The sequence below is a fragment of the Epinephelus fuscoguttatus genome, linkage group LG19 (genome assembly GCF_011397635.1).
Source record: "Epinephelus fuscoguttatus linkage group LG19, E.fuscoguttatus.final_Chr_v1".
Lineage (NCBI taxonomy): Eukaryota > Metazoa > Chordata > Actinopteri > Perciformes > Serranidae > Epinephelus > Epinephelus fuscoguttatus.
In genome coordinates, this window is record NC_064770.1 from 41,154,592 (window position 1) to 41,170,012 (window position 15,421).

The window sequence follows — 15,421 nt, forward strand, 5'->3', positions numbered from 1 at the left end:
GCTCATGTGTCTAACATACAGAAACATGTTTATATATTAACAGTGTTCATATATTTGAATATAATTTATTCAGCTGTAATGTGATGGAGCCCAAACACACTGGGCACAAACTCAACATCAAACACACAGATATTAAACACACTGGAACTGATCCTGACGTCATGACGAATTGGACACCAGGCTGATGGAGCTATTATGGGATGTTGATTCCCATCAATGGGCCAGTTCCATCTTTAAATATATGAGACGTCTTGATCAATGACCTCATCATGTGTCCAGGTAGATTCATTAACACTGACACACCTGCAGCTCTGTGGAATTCCTCTGTGATGATCCGCTCTGATTTGAACAGGCCACTTTTAAAGATGGGGAGAGTATCGGTGAACCAAAATTCAAAATCTCATGGAGCAAAGTCCATAAGCGGTTCACAGCAAGACCAGTAGCTGTTGAGAGGGACTGTGGCTACATGATGGCTATAGTGTCAGATCCAAAGCAGGGTACAGACATGAGAGTGAACCAAACCCAAACCATGGCTCCAGAACAGAGACCATCCACATCACAGACCATTTTTCAAATGCAGCAGTTTTCACGTTTCAAGTAGGCCTAGTTGTGTCATCACACACAGATGCACACACCACTGTTGTTCAAAGTAACAATAACTTTAATTTTAAATTCTGGTTGAGGTCAGTGTTTTCAAGGATAATAAATATTTGACAAATGGCATAAACAGTGTAAAGAAATACATCCTCACCAGATTTACAACATTTAACAGATGCTGAACAGTCTGATATGTCTGAAGAAGATGTCTCAGTCAGTCTACTGTCATCACATGCACATTTCCCCAGGCATTTCCACTTGTGTGTATTAATACTGGCATTACCACACCAACTGCAGTGGAAGCTGTTGATGAAGCAGATTAACTTATTTGCTGCTTTACAAACTATTTACAAATCAAAAGTTTTGATTTAGCAATAAGATTCCACCAATTTTATTTTAAGATACAAGTTTGATATAGATTCCTTTGCACAATGTTCAATATGTTTAAATATGACCACAATAAGAACTGTATTGTGCTCAGGGTGAAATGCCACCTCTTACAGGCCTGGACGCACCAAACGACTGTTGGGTCACCTCATGTGACCTGTGTCTCAGCCAAAGGTTGCACATGAACACGCCACGAAGACTACAGCCGACAGCCAACGGGTGAGTTTCTTATCAAAATTGTCTTATTAAAAATTTGAAGCAACTGGAGTTGATACTATGGCGGCCGAGACGTACATAAAAGGCTTTTCTCGCAGCACCGGCCGTGCTGGAAATAGAGCAGTGGGCTGAAGCAGAGTGGTGCGGCACGTCGGCCGGCACCGGTGTGGGTTTGTTCATAGAATACAACGGAGGTGGCCATTTTGACGCGCAGCGTATGGCGGCGGTGTGTGTTGCACTTTCCAGACTTTTGCAGACTATTTATCAAATCGCCATCTTTAAATAGGAAACAAGTGGACATACAGTTAAGTTATTGATATTTTATTGTTTGTTCAATTTTTGTTTCCTCTTCAGGGAGGTATTTTTATAAGCCCATTTGGGTTTTCAACCTCTCCAGCACTTAATGTTATTGTTTTGTCTGTGTTTTTATAATTGTTATTGTTTTTTATGCAAATAAATAAACTCTCTAAACTCTAAACAAGTGGACATGAATTGCTGCAGACACTGAAGACTGCTACAATCTTCAGCTGATACGTATAGGGTTAGCTCAGAGGTTCACAGAAAACATCCCAGTAACTAACATTACTTTGCGAGCGTGTGTTTAGCAGCTTGCTACGGTAACTGGAATATTCACTGGGGTTTGCTCGGACTGAGTTTACCACTGTGGCAAATGCTAAACTCTGAAATTATTAACACTAGAATATGTTTAATCATACAATGATGATATGAGCCATATGGTGACCTTGAACAGCTGCTGACAGAAAGCAGAGCTCTTTACGACAAACACTGTCCCTCTCGGCTGCCATAGCCAGCCAGGTGCCGCACAGACTCCGCCTCCTCACCTCTCCGATCTTCTTCGTTTTGATGACTGTGTTCACTGTGGACCTCCTCACTAACGTTGCACTCAGGTTCAAATTGAAAAGGCTGAACAGGTGACATGTTTTTGCTGCCGTATAGTGAAGAGAATGGGATGAAAGGCCAGTGCAACCATCTGACGTCACTACCCAGACTGCATTGCGGTGTAAACAACAATGATGGCCAACAAGAGAAAAAATTGTTTCAAATTTAATAAAAAATAATACATCTACAGTGTTTTTAAAATTACCTTTACATAGCTGATGCCAATCTAGTAAAGACTACAAGTCTTCATGGTCGGGGTTCCTGTTAACACTGACACACCTGCAGCTCTGTGGAAATCCTCTGTGATGATCCCTTCTGATTTATGTCCAGAGAAAACCACTGAAACAGCTCAAAGTCTTTTCAGAGCCAGAGACACTTTTCTTACGGGCCGACAAACCACTGTCTCTCCTCAGATGATGATGTGTAATATGTGATATATGTAGGTGGAACAGATTGTTAGATAAATTATAGTGTGAGGTCAAACAGTATCTTTCATATAGACACTCCTCCAGGAACCACAAGACATCACCTTCTCCTTACACAACAGGCCCTAAATCATTTCTGACTCAACCTCCACCACTTCATTCACTAAAGGACACGCCATGTTTCTACTTCCTGCTACACGCTCAGGAGTATGTTGCCATAGTAACAGACTCAGAGTTACACTGATCCTGGTTTGTGCTATTTGTGAAGAATTACAGCGGAGACATTTCCTGGACAGTTTGAAGCTTTAATCATTTTGTCTTCACTGCAAGCAACAACCATCATCATCATCAGCATCATCATCATCTGCCATAATCATCACCCTCAAACATTCACATCAACCAAACAGCTGATGACTCTGACATTCATTCACCAATCACGATGTCTGGTCTTATCCACAGTTTGACATCGAGTGAAAACAACTTCTGAAGTTGGAAATTAAAAGTGAATCATAAAAACACTCGTTTATTAGAATTCATACAAAAAACACCACAAAATGATCACGTTAGAAATAAAGATGTTAAAGAAAGACGTCAAAGACGTTAAACAAAGAAATAAAGAAATAAAACTACTGCGGGACAAAAAGCTGCAGATTAATAAATTCATTAATAAGTTTGACTTTTCTCAGTAAATCTATTGACTGACTTGACATCTATGTTCAAACACTTGAGATTTTGTCATCTGGAACTTCCCGTTGTTGTTGTTTACAGAAACTGAATCTATTTCCTGTTTACAGCTTTGTTTACTTCACAACAGCACTGATGTCTGGACCTGTGAAGGTTGGACTGATTCGTTTTGTTGCCTCAGTGATGTTCTAACTTCCACTGTGACTGTGATGTCATAACATCTGACATGATGTCATAGTGTCCACTGTGATGTCACATTTTGTTCCAGATGTAAAATGAAAGTCGTGTGTTCAGCTGTCAGACGATGTGAGTGGACAGGAAGTCTGAAGACATGTCAGTAGTCACGCCATCTGCAGAACGTCAGCAGGACGCCATCACTGCGTACGCATCTCACTGAGTCAGAGCTGTTGCAACGTCGACTGTTTCACCTCAGTTAGTTTATACGGACAAAGTTCATCATGTCGCAGCTTTTCCTCTTTAATTACCTGTAAATTATCATAATAATAATAATAATAATAATAATATAATCAGGAGGGGTAACAAGTTCTTTCTCAGACCTGTTGTTTTGCCATAATCCTGCTGACCAACAAACAAACAAACAAACAAGCAGAACTGAAAATATAAACCTCCTCTCTGGATCAAACGTGGTGAGAAATTCAAGCTCATTTTGTTGTTTTCTATCCTGTAATTTTATCATGTTGACCTGTTGTCCTTCTGTCTTTCTGTCCATCTGTCCTTCTTGACGATGGACCCCTCCCCAGGTTTCCTTCATTTCTCCCTGTTGAAGGGTTTTTGGGAATTTTTTTCTTTGTCTGCAGGGAAAGTCTGAGGACAGACAGGTCTGAGGACAGACAGGTCTGAGGGTCTGAGGACAGACAGGTCTGAGGGTCTGAGGACTCGACTTTAATTACTAAAGAAAATAAAATACAGAATCTGATGAATGACAAGCTGCATCCCTCACCATGGTTACTGATCACATCACTGTCAGTCATGTGATCAAACTCAACAACCAAAAAAACTGTTTGTCTCATCAGATTCAAATGTCGTTATGTTGTGTGTGTGTGTGTGTGTGTGTGTGTGTGTGGTCAGAAGTGGGCGGAGTCTCGTCTGTGACTGATTAAAGAGTTGAGCAGGTTAGTATCAAACTGTCAGACTGAATAACGTCACGTGATTGGTCATCTAAAACCTTCAGTCTGACTGATAAACACTTGCAACAGGTAAGAGTCACCTGGTCTGAGGTCATCACAGGTCATTGATGACATCATCATAACTGAAGTACGAGTGTACAGAGTGTCTGAACTGAATTCATCCCACAGGAAATGAGATCGATTTTCAGAATAAGAGTATGTTGAGTCATCGATGGTTCAGGCTTGCCGTCTGTTGTGACGTGTCACTGAGTCTTTACGGCCAGGTTTGTCCAACGCTCCTCCGACAGGTGAGTTCTCACAGTGTAGAGCACAAACATGTTAAATAGCAACTGTCATCACACCACTGACTCCCTCAGGTTCTCATTTTGTACAGACTCAGAGGTGTTTAAGGGAGGAGCAGCATGGAGGAGAAACTCACTCTGAAGCTCCACCCGGGAGGGACGTACCTCACCCGAGACACCTGAGACAGGCTCATCTGTCTCCTGGCTGTCTCCATACAGCTGACTGATTCGTTTAGAGAGAAGTCCTCCTGTCTCGGGCGGCGAGACATCTCGCTGCCCCTCCTTCTCTCTGTATTTGTAGGATGCCAGTTTGACTGTCCGCTGCAGAAGGTGTTTCCTGTACGCTCTCTGGATCACTGTTGCCGCCACTTCTTCCTGTTTCCTCCGCAGAGTGCTGCTGATTGGTTCATATGACACCTGCAGGTAAGAATCATTATCACCTGTGACTTCAGAAAACTTTGAGAAATTATCAACAACATCAGTTTGTTTTTATGTCAACAAATACGATAACGATGACATGACGTGATGGCACGAGACAAGAAGAGAAGGGACAAGACATTGTGACCTGAAGAGATGAGATGAGACGAGACAATATGAGATGAGATGTGACAAGACATGACGACGTGACGGGATGAGATGTGACGAGACAAGATGAGACGAGTTGAGACAAGATGTGACGTGATGACACGACAAGATGAGCAACAAGACCAAACAAGACATGATGACGTAACGAGATGAGACGAGACAAGATGAGACGAGACAAGAGGAGAGGAGACGAGATGAGATAAGACGAGACATGACAATGATATGACATTATGATGACACAAGTGTAACCTTGGAGGGGTTGTTGGCCATGAACTTCTCCTCCATGCTGGCCTTCAGAGTGTCCATCTCTCCTGAATCACCTAAAACCTGCAGACAAATGATTCAGTAAGATTTAATGAAATACGATGAAACATCACAATACTATAAAATATAATGAGATATAAATGTAGAATAAGTGATGAAGCTGAGGTGAGCAGGTGATGATGTTACCTGTGCCGTGAGCGCCAGCAGGATGTCCAGACAGTGGATTTTGTCTCCAGGAACCAGAGGTAGATCCATGTGGATCAGTCGGATGGTGTTGGGTTTGGGGATCCTCAGAGGATCCTTCAGAGTGTCGCAGAATTCAGACAGCTTACTGTGGAACACATGAGAACCTGTTAGAGTTCTTAGGAGAACACACCAGAGTCAGACAGAAGGACATGCAGGTGGGACTCACCTGTATTGGATGAACTGGGAGGCGTCGGGGTCAAACTTCTCCCAGGTTTCATAAAACATCTCAAAGTCATCCTCGCACAGCGGGTCAGCGCTCTCCTCTGTCGCCACATTGAAGTTCTCCAGGATGATGGCGATGTACATGTTGACCACCACCAGGAAGGACATGATGATGTAGGTGGTGAAGAAGATGATGCCGATGCCCGGGCTGCCGCAGTCCCCTCTGACCAGAGATCCAGGGTTTTCTAAATCAGGGTCACAGTCCGGCGGCGTGTTCATGATGGGATTCAGCAGACCGTCCCATCCGGCTGACGTGGTAATCATAAACAAGCAGATCATGCTGTTCCCAAATGTCTCAAAGTTAAACATGTCATCGATCATGGCCTCCTTCCTCACATACGCAAAGTTCGACATGCCGAAGATGGAGAAGATAAACATGATGAGGAAGAGGAGGAGGCCAATGTTAAAGAGGGCAGGAAGTGACATCATCAGGGCGAACAGCAGCGTCCGGATCCCCTTTGCTCCACGAATGAGACGAAGGACTCGACCGATACGAGCCAATCGGATTACACGGAAGAGTGTGGGCGAGACGAAATACTTCTCTATGATGTCAGCAAGGAGAAGGCCTGAAGAGAAGGAGGGAAGAAAAGGAAAGGAAAAGGGAAAGGAAAGACAGAACTGTATTTGCATCTAGTTTCCTTCTGAGGTCAAAGAGGAAAAAAAACTGATCATGAAAAGAGGAAACAGAAAAAAATACTCACTTCATCTCTGATTAAAATTTCAAACTTAATTTCTTTAAATTTTAGACACGAGAAGATTTCCGATGTTCTGAATGAACGATAAGACGATTACATCAGCAGACAACGATTTACCAATTTACCGACTCACCTACGATGGACAGGATGACGACCACAAAGTCAAAGATGTTCCAGCCGACAGCGAAGTAGTGCTGCCTGAGTGCAGTCAACTTGAGAACGCACTCTGAGGTGAAGATGATGATGAAGACAAGGTTGACCCAATAGAGAATGATTTCTTTCTCCTGACTCTGCTCATCTGTCTCCACCATCATGGTCACCATGTTGAGACAGATCAACACCATGATGAAGATGTCGAAGAACTGTGTGGTGACCAGGTCAAAGACCAGACCCTGGAATTTATTCTGTCGGACAGAAAGAGAAGAAACACCTGAGCTCACCTGATCGCTCTAAATCACGTCAGACAGGAAGTACGTGACCTGACCTCAGGGCGGGGAACAGGTTTCTGAGGTTTCTTTGAGCCCAGTTTCTTCATGGCGTTGTAATATTTCTTCTGCTCCTCCGTCATGAAAATATCTTTTCCTCCCAAGTGAAGAAAAAAAAGACAACAACCGTTAACTCACAGATGAAAAGAAAGTGCTCAAAGTGTATTATCTCGACCCCTCTGCTGAAAATCAATTCTTTATTAAATTTATTATCTCGACCCCTCTGCTGAAAATAAAGTCTCTGTTAATGTGATGTTTTTATCTAGCAGACGCATCATGGGTGAAATAAACAGTCAACACAGTGGCAAAACATTTCCACTTACGGTACATGAACCTGTACATGTATTGGACCTTTCAAACTCTTAAACACTACACGTGTTAAATTCACACGCTGGTGGCCAAGGTGACCCTAGGAGGTACCACCTGTTTAAACAGCCATCAGGAGAGATGTGGTGATCAGTATTTTACCCAAAGACACTTCAACATACAGACTGGAGGATTAAACCTCCGGTCTTCTGATTAGTGGACGATCCGCTGTACCTCCTGTGCCACAGACGGATTCAGACAGCTGGGGTTTATGATGTCACATATCCAAGGAACCAATCCTGTCAGTGTGGAGCTTTTCATTAGCATGACGCTACGACGAAACGAGGGGTGTCAGGAAAATCTTGGTGAAGCTGTGTATCAGCGAAATTTATTTCATCTTCACTACACTGTGAGACAAACAGTCACCATCAGAACAGAAAACAAGCAAAACAGGCAAACAGGTGAGCTTGGGCTGCAGGTGAGTGTCTGAGGGTGGAGAATGAACATCAGAGCCAGTTTAACACATGAACAGATTCTTCACATGTAAACAAACGTGTAAACAAGATGAACATCAGACTGTCAGAGAGGAGAAACTCATCTTTGCTTTCTGCTGGTTGAAGTTGTCGATGATGACTCCGATGAAGAGGTTGAGAGTGAAGAAGGAGCCAAAGATGATGAAGATGACAAAGTAAAGGTACATGTACAAGTTGTCCTCGTACATCGGCTGGGACTCCACCTGCACACACACACACACACACACACACACACACACACACACACACACACGCATTATGGTCACCATGGTAACCACTTTCAGGTCAGTTTTACTTTACGTTGTAAAATCAAACTTGTATTTCTTAAAGTAGGGTTAAAGTGTGTCTGTCTGAGAACAAAGGTAAGATTATTTCAGTACTACTATGAGTACTAGTACCTGTTACAGTTCTACTATGAGTATTAGTATCTTTTACAGTTCTACTATCAGTATTAGTATCAGTGACAGTACTACTATCAGTATTAGTATCTGTTACAGTTGTACTATGAGTATTAGTATCTGTTACAGTACTACTATCAGTACTAGTATCTGTTACAGCACTACTATCAGTATTAGTATCAGTGACAGTACTACTATCAGTATTAGTATCTGTTACAGTTGTACTATGAGTATTAGTATCTGTTACAGTACTACTATCAGTACTAGTATCTGTTACAGCACTACTATCAGTATTAGTATCAGTGACAGTACTACTATCAGTACTAATATCTGTTACAGTTGTACTATGAGTATTAGTATCAGTGACAGTACTACTGTCAGTACTAGTATCTGTTACAGTTCTACTATGAGTATTAGTATCTGTTACAATACTATTATCAGTACTAGTATCTGTTACAGCACTACTATCAGTACTACTATCTATTACAGTTGTACTATCAGTACTAGTATCTGTTACAGCACTACTATCAGTACTAGTATCTGTTACAGTTGTACTATGAGTATTAGTATCTGTTACAGTACTACTATCAGTACTAGTATCTGTTACAGCACTACTATCAGTATTAGTATCAGTGACAGTATTACTATCAGTACTAGTATCTGCTACAGTTCTACTATCAGTACTAGTATCTGTTACAGTACTACTATCAGTATTAGTATCAGTACTAGTATCTGTTACAGTTCTACTATCTATTACAGTTGTACTATCAGTGCTAGTACCTGTTACAGTTCTACTATGAGCATTAGTATCTGTTACAGTACTACTATCAGTACTAGCATCTGTTACAGCACTACTATCAATGCTAGTATCTGTTACAGTTCTATCAGTATTAGTATCAGTATCAGTGACAGCACTACTATCAGTATTAGTATCAGTGACAGTTCTACTATCACTAATAGTATCTGTTACAGTTCTATCAGTATTAGTATCAGTGACAGTTCTACTATCACTAATAGTATCTGTTACAGTTCTATCAGTATTAGTATCAGTGACAGTTCTACTATCAGTACTAGTATCTGTTACAGCACTACTATCAGTATTAGTATCAGTGACAGTTCTACTATCAGTACTAGTATCTGTTACAGCACTACTATCAGTATTAGTATTAGTCACAGTACTACTATCAGTACTAGTATCTGTCACAGCACTACTATGAGTATTAGTATCTTTTACAGTTCTACTTTCAGTACTAGTATCTGTTACAGTTCTTCTATCAGTACTAGTATCTGTTACAGCACTACTATCAGTATTAGTATCAGTCACAGTACTATCAGTATTAGTTACAGCACTACTATCAGTATTAGTATCGTTACAGTACTACTATCAGTACTAGTATCTGTTACAGCACTACTATCAGTATTAGTATTAGTCACAGTACTACTATCAGTACTAGTATCTGTTACAGCACTACTATGAGTATTAGTATCTGTTACAGTTCTACTATCAGTAGTAGTATCTGTTACAGCACTACTATGAGTATTAGTATCTGTTACAGTTCTATTATGAGTGTTAATATCTGTTACAGTCCTACTGTCAGTACAGTATCTGTTACAGCACTACTATGAGTATTAGTATCTGTTACAGTTCTACTATCAGTACTAGTATCTGTTACAGCACTACTATGAGTATTAGTATCTGTTACAGTTCTACGATCAGTACTAGTATCTGTTACAGCATTACTATCAGTATTAGTATCTGTTACAGTTCTACTATGAGTATTAGTATCTGTTACAGTTCTACTATCAGTAGTAGTATCTGTTACAGCACTACTATGAGTATTAGTATCTGTTACAGTTCTATTATGAGTATTAATATCTGTTACAGTCCTACTGTCAGTACAGTATCTGTTACAGCACTACTATGAGTATTAGTATCTGTTACAGTTCTACTATCAGTACTAGTATCTGTTACAGCACTACTATGAGTATTAGTATCTGTTACAGTTCTACGATCAGTACTAGTATCTGTTACAGCACTACTATCAGTATTAGTATCTGTTACAGTTCTACTATAAGTATTAGTATCTGTTACAGTTCTTCTATCAGTATTAGTATCAGTCACAGTTCTACTTCTATTAGTACTAGTATGTTACAGTATGGTGTTAGTACCAGTATAAGTGTAACTATTATCCGCTCCATTATAAATAAAAGTCACTGTTGTGTAATAGATTAAATTTACTCATCCACCTCTTTAAAATGTAATCAGTAATGTAACTATTCCAGTCCATCAAAGTATCTTATTATATTTGATTTGTTTTCTAACAAATATTGTAAACTGGGTAATAAAGCTAAAAGGTTAAAAACCACAAGTCCACAAATGTATTTTAATTTTTCCCAATGGCCTGGCTGAGCTCCTTTGTCCAGAAATGTGTTCAAATAATAAAGAAAGCAACAGAATCAATGTTCGATCCAACATTTAAACTTTTTACCACAAAAACATTCAGAACTTTGATTAGTCACTGTAATTTAGTTATGTAACCCTAACCCAGGACCAGTATCAGGACCAGGACCAGGGCCAGCATCAGTAACGGTATTAGTATCAGTGAACACATTAAAAGTATCAGAGGGTGAACTGACGTCTCTAGAGTCCACGGCAGCGTACATGATGTCCATCCATCCTTTAAACGTGGCCTGAAAGACACCAAGTAAACAGTTAAAAAAGTGAAAGTAGAAACAGACTCAGCTCAGACAAGGAGTTTTCAGTTGCACAACATTTCTCACAGATCTGACTTTAACGTCATGTGATTCACAGGTAATCAGTGGTTAAAGTGAGGAGGTGAACACGTGTTGGCGTCATCAGACAAATATAACAGACACCATGTTTCTACTTCCTGACTCTGGGCTGGGCCCCTCAGATCGAGACCCCAAGGTTGGAACCCCCGGGTTGAGATCCCCAGTTTGGGACCCCTGGGTTGGAACCCCAGGGTTGAGATCCCCAGTTTGGGACCCCTGGTTTGGGATCCCAGGGTAGAGACCTTCAGGTGGGGACCCCAGGGTTGGGACACCCGGGTTGAGATCCCCAGGTTGGGACCCCAGGGTTGGGACCCCCGGGTTGAGATCCCCAGGTTGGGACCCCTGGGTTGGGATCCCAAGGTTGGGACCCCCGGATTGAGACCTGTTATATGTGATGGTTTAATATTTCAGATGTCAGACTGGATCTCTCAGACTCACCACCTGCAGCAGCGACAGGTAGCCCATCCCAACATTGTCGTAGTTGACCTTTAAGTTCTTCCAGCGGACCTCGGTGGAGTTGTCTGCTATCAGCGCGAGACACTCTGTCCTGTTGTTGACGTCCTCGGGGGGAAACACTTCCTGGGACGTCTCATTGAAACAGTAATAAAACTTTCCCGCGAACAGATTGACGCCCATGATGCTGAAGATCAGCCAGAAGATCAGACACACGAGCAGCACATTGAAGATGGATGGGATCGCTCCGACCAGGGCGTTCACCACCACCTGAGGACAGACAGGGACAGATAGACAGGTCAGAGACTGAGAGACAGGTCAGAGACAGACAGAGACAGAGACAGAGACAGACAGACAATGAGAGACAGACAGAGAGACAGGTGTTAGGGAACAGACAGACAGTCTGTCTGTCTGTTCCCTAACACCTGTCTGTCTCACCCTCATGCCCTCGAAGCGCGACAGGGCCCTCAGGGGCCTCAGAGCTCTCAGTGTCCTCAGAGACTTGATGGCTCCCAGCTCAGAGTATCCAAGGACGTTTGCTGTCAGAGACACCAGAGACACCTAGAAGACACAGGACACCTGCTGATGACATCATAGCACAGGTGACCAATCAACAGACAACAAGTTCTCCTTGTTTACAGTGTGTCTGTGACCACTTTAACTCATCCATATGTAATCAATAATCAGTTACTGATCAGTTTATATGTCCACAACAAGGATGACTCAGCACCAGGTACTGATAGGATCAATAACACTGAGAACATGATCAATAACACTGAGGGGAGTTTTTCCTGATCAGCTGTGAGGGTCATAAGGACAGAGGGATGTCGTATGCTGTAAAGCCCTGTGAGGCAAATTGTGATTTGTGATATTGGGCTTTATAAATAAAATTGACTGATTGATTGATCAGTGAGAACACGATCATGTTCTCACTGTTTTTGATCATGTTCTCAGTGTTATTGATCGTGTTCTGTGTTATTGATCGTGTTCTCAGTGTTATTGATCCTGTTCTGTGTTATTGATTGTGTTCTCAGTGTTATTGATCCTTCATCTTCTAACCGCTTCATCCTCTTGAGGGTCACGGGGGGGCTGTAGCCTATCCCAGCTGACACTGGGTGAGAGGCAGGGTTCACCCTGGACAGGTCACCAGACTATCACAGGGCTGACACATAGAGACAGACAACCATTCACACTCACATTCACACCTACGGACAATTTAAAGTCACCAATTAACCTGCATGTCTTTGGACTGTGGGAGGAAGCCGGAGTGCCCGGAGAGAACCCACACTGACACGGGGAGAACATGCAAACTCCACACAGAAGGGCTCCCACACCCGGGATCGAACCGGCAACCCTCTTGCTGTGAGGCGAGAGTGCTAACCACCACACCACCGTGCCGCCCTGTTATTGATCCTGTTCTGTGTTATTGATTGTGTTCTCAGTGTTATTGATCCTGTTCTGTGTTATTGATCGTGTTCTCAGTGTTATTGATCCTGTCCTGTGTTATTGATCCTGTTCTGTGTTATTGATCCTGTTCTGTGTTATTGATCGTGTTCTCACTGTTATTGATCGTGTTCTCAGTGTTATTGATCCTGTTCTCACTGTTATTGATCGTGTTCTCAGTGTTATTGATCCTGTTCTGTGTTATTGATCGTGTTCTCAGTGTTATTGATTGTGTTCTCAGTGTTATTGATCCTGTTAAGCGTTATTGATTGTGTTCTCAGTGTTATTGATCCTGTTCTGTGTTATTGATCGTGTTCTCAGTGTTATTGATTCTGTCCTGTGTTATTGATCCTGTTCTGTGTTATTGATCGTGTTCTCACTGTTATTGATCGTGTTCTCAGTGTTATTGATCGTGTTCTCAGTGTTATTGATCATGTTCTCACTGTTATTGATCATGTTGTCAGTGTTACTGATCATGTTCCCAGTGTTACTGATCAGTTGTCAGTGTTATTGATCGTGTTGTCAGTGTTATTGATCGTGTTGTCAGTGTTACTGATCATGTTCTCACTGTTATTGATCATGTTGTCAGTGTTACTGATCATGTTCCCAGTGTTACTGATCAGTTGTCAGTGTTATTGATCGTGTTGTCAGTGTTACTGATCAGTTGTCAGTGTTACTGATCAGTTGTCAGTGTTATTGATCGTGTTGTCAGTGTTACTGATCATGTTCTCAGTGTTACTGATCATGTTCTCAGTGTTATTGATCATGTTCTTACGTCCACAATAAGGAAGTCCAGCCAGCACCAGGCATTGGTGAAGTAGGTCTTGAATCCATAGGCGACCCACTTGAGAACCATCTCCACCACAAACACGTAGGTGAACACCTGGTCTGCATACTCCAGAACCATCTTTATGACCCGTCGCTGCTCCAGGTAGATGTCCTCAAACGCCTGTCCACATGGTCACATGGTTGTGTTGTTATTTATGTTGTGTGAAGTCATCATCAGTTCTTGTTTACATAGTCATTATTAGACATTATGCCACTGTTGATTAATGATTATTAAACGATATGTCACAGTGAGCACTGAGTTTGTTAAAGACAGTCTCACCTGTGTCAGCTCTGGTGGCCATGTTAGTAATCAGAACGTCAGCCACATGTGTAGTCCACTGTTAGCCATGCTAGTAGTCCTGTGGTCTGTTTATTAGTGTCCTGCCTTCAGCCATGTTGTCTCCACAAGTTAGTACACACACATCCCTGAGAACCAATCAGATCTCACTCGCTCAATCGCATGATCAGATCAAACAAACCAACCAGCAGATGGATTAAAGACTGTCTTTAAATAAATGTCACAACAAGCATCACAGAAAAAGTAAAAATTAATCAAAAAGAAATCAAATTAAAAGAAGTATCAACACTGATCACGTCTGAATCAATAATCATATCTAATATTTAACTGACACTTATCATTAATCATTACTAATACTCTGAATAATAATATTTACCAGAGCTCCACTGCTCATCAGAATCATAAAGATGATGAAGGTCTCAAAGTAGTTGTGTTCTACAATGGAGAAACAGGTTCTTCTGATGTTAGACCACACCTTCCCTCTGCCCTGGGATGTGTCTATGTCCAGGAACGGACAGCGGTGGTAACACTCTGAAATATACAGAACCAATCAGCTGCTGAAGTTAAAATGTAATGTACAAATGACCTGTTTCATTCATTCATTCATTATCTATAACTGCTTATCCTGTCAGGGTTGCCGGGGCGGAGCCTATCTACTTGCTCCAGCTGAAATTAAACATGTCACCTGATGTTTTCTGTTGTTAACCTGCTGATCGACTGACGGAGCGTCACAATGATTCATCGTCTGTACGTTCATTGTCGTCCGACACTTGGAGACACTGTGAGACACTGTGAGACACTGTTACACAATTGGAGACACTGTGAGACACTTTGAGACACTGGGAGACACTCAAAGACACTATTACACACTCAGAGAGACTGGGAGACACTGAAAGGCACTGGGAGACACTGGGGGACACTGGGGGACACTGAGGGACACTGGGAGACACTGAGAGACACTTTTAGAGCTTTTTACACCACTGCTAGGGCTGATCTGAGGAGAGGGATCAGTGTTAAAACTGGTGAACCAGGAGAGAATGGACTCAAACGCACGACTCAAGAGGCAGTTCAGGTAAGTAAAAAGTCTTTACTGGACAAAATAGGTTGAGGTACACACAGGGAGATCACTAGAGGCAAAAGTATCCAAAAAGGGACAAGGCAGAGGCAGAGTCAAAAAACAGGCTAAGCCCAAAAACCCAACAAAGAGGCACCGGGAATCAAAAAGCTGGAACGT

At 41.9% G+C, this 15,421-nt stretch overlaps 1 protein-coding gene across 4 annotated transcripts in view; it reads right to left on the bottom strand.

The window, feature by feature from the left end:
- Positions 1-2,809: 2,809 nt before the first annotated feature.
- The window catches only part of scn4ab (sodium channel, voltage-gated, type IV, alpha, b), a 90,830-nt gene continuing 78,218 nt past the window's right edge, over positions 2,810-15,421 (bottom strand). For all 4 annotated transcript variants that reach the window (XM_049560890.1, XM_049560889.1, XM_049560888.1 and 1 more), the window contains exons 20-31: positions 14,564-14,718; positions 13,837-14,010; positions 12,057-12,179; positions 11,604-11,888; positions 11,010-11,063; positions 8,040-8,177; positions 7,135-7,239; positions 6,784-7,054; positions 5,900-6,521; positions 5,674-5,818; positions 5,473-5,550; positions 2,810-5,055 (exon numbers count right to left, since the gene is read on the bottom strand). In XM_049560890.1, coding sequence (XP_049416847.1) covers positions 4,693-5,055; positions 5,473-5,550; positions 5,674-5,818; positions 5,900-6,521; positions 6,784-7,054; positions 7,135-7,239; positions 8,040-8,177; positions 11,010-11,063; positions 11,604-11,888; positions 12,057-12,179; positions 13,837-14,010; positions 14,564-14,718 — 2,513 coding nt within the window. In that variant the 3' untranslated portion in view covers positions 2,810-4,692. The remainder of the gene's footprint in view (positions 5,056-5,472; positions 5,551-5,673; positions 5,819-5,899; positions 6,522-6,783; positions 7,055-7,134; positions 7,240-8,039; positions 8,178-11,009; positions 11,064-11,603; positions 11,889-12,056; positions 12,180-13,836; positions 14,011-14,563; positions 14,719-15,421) is intronic.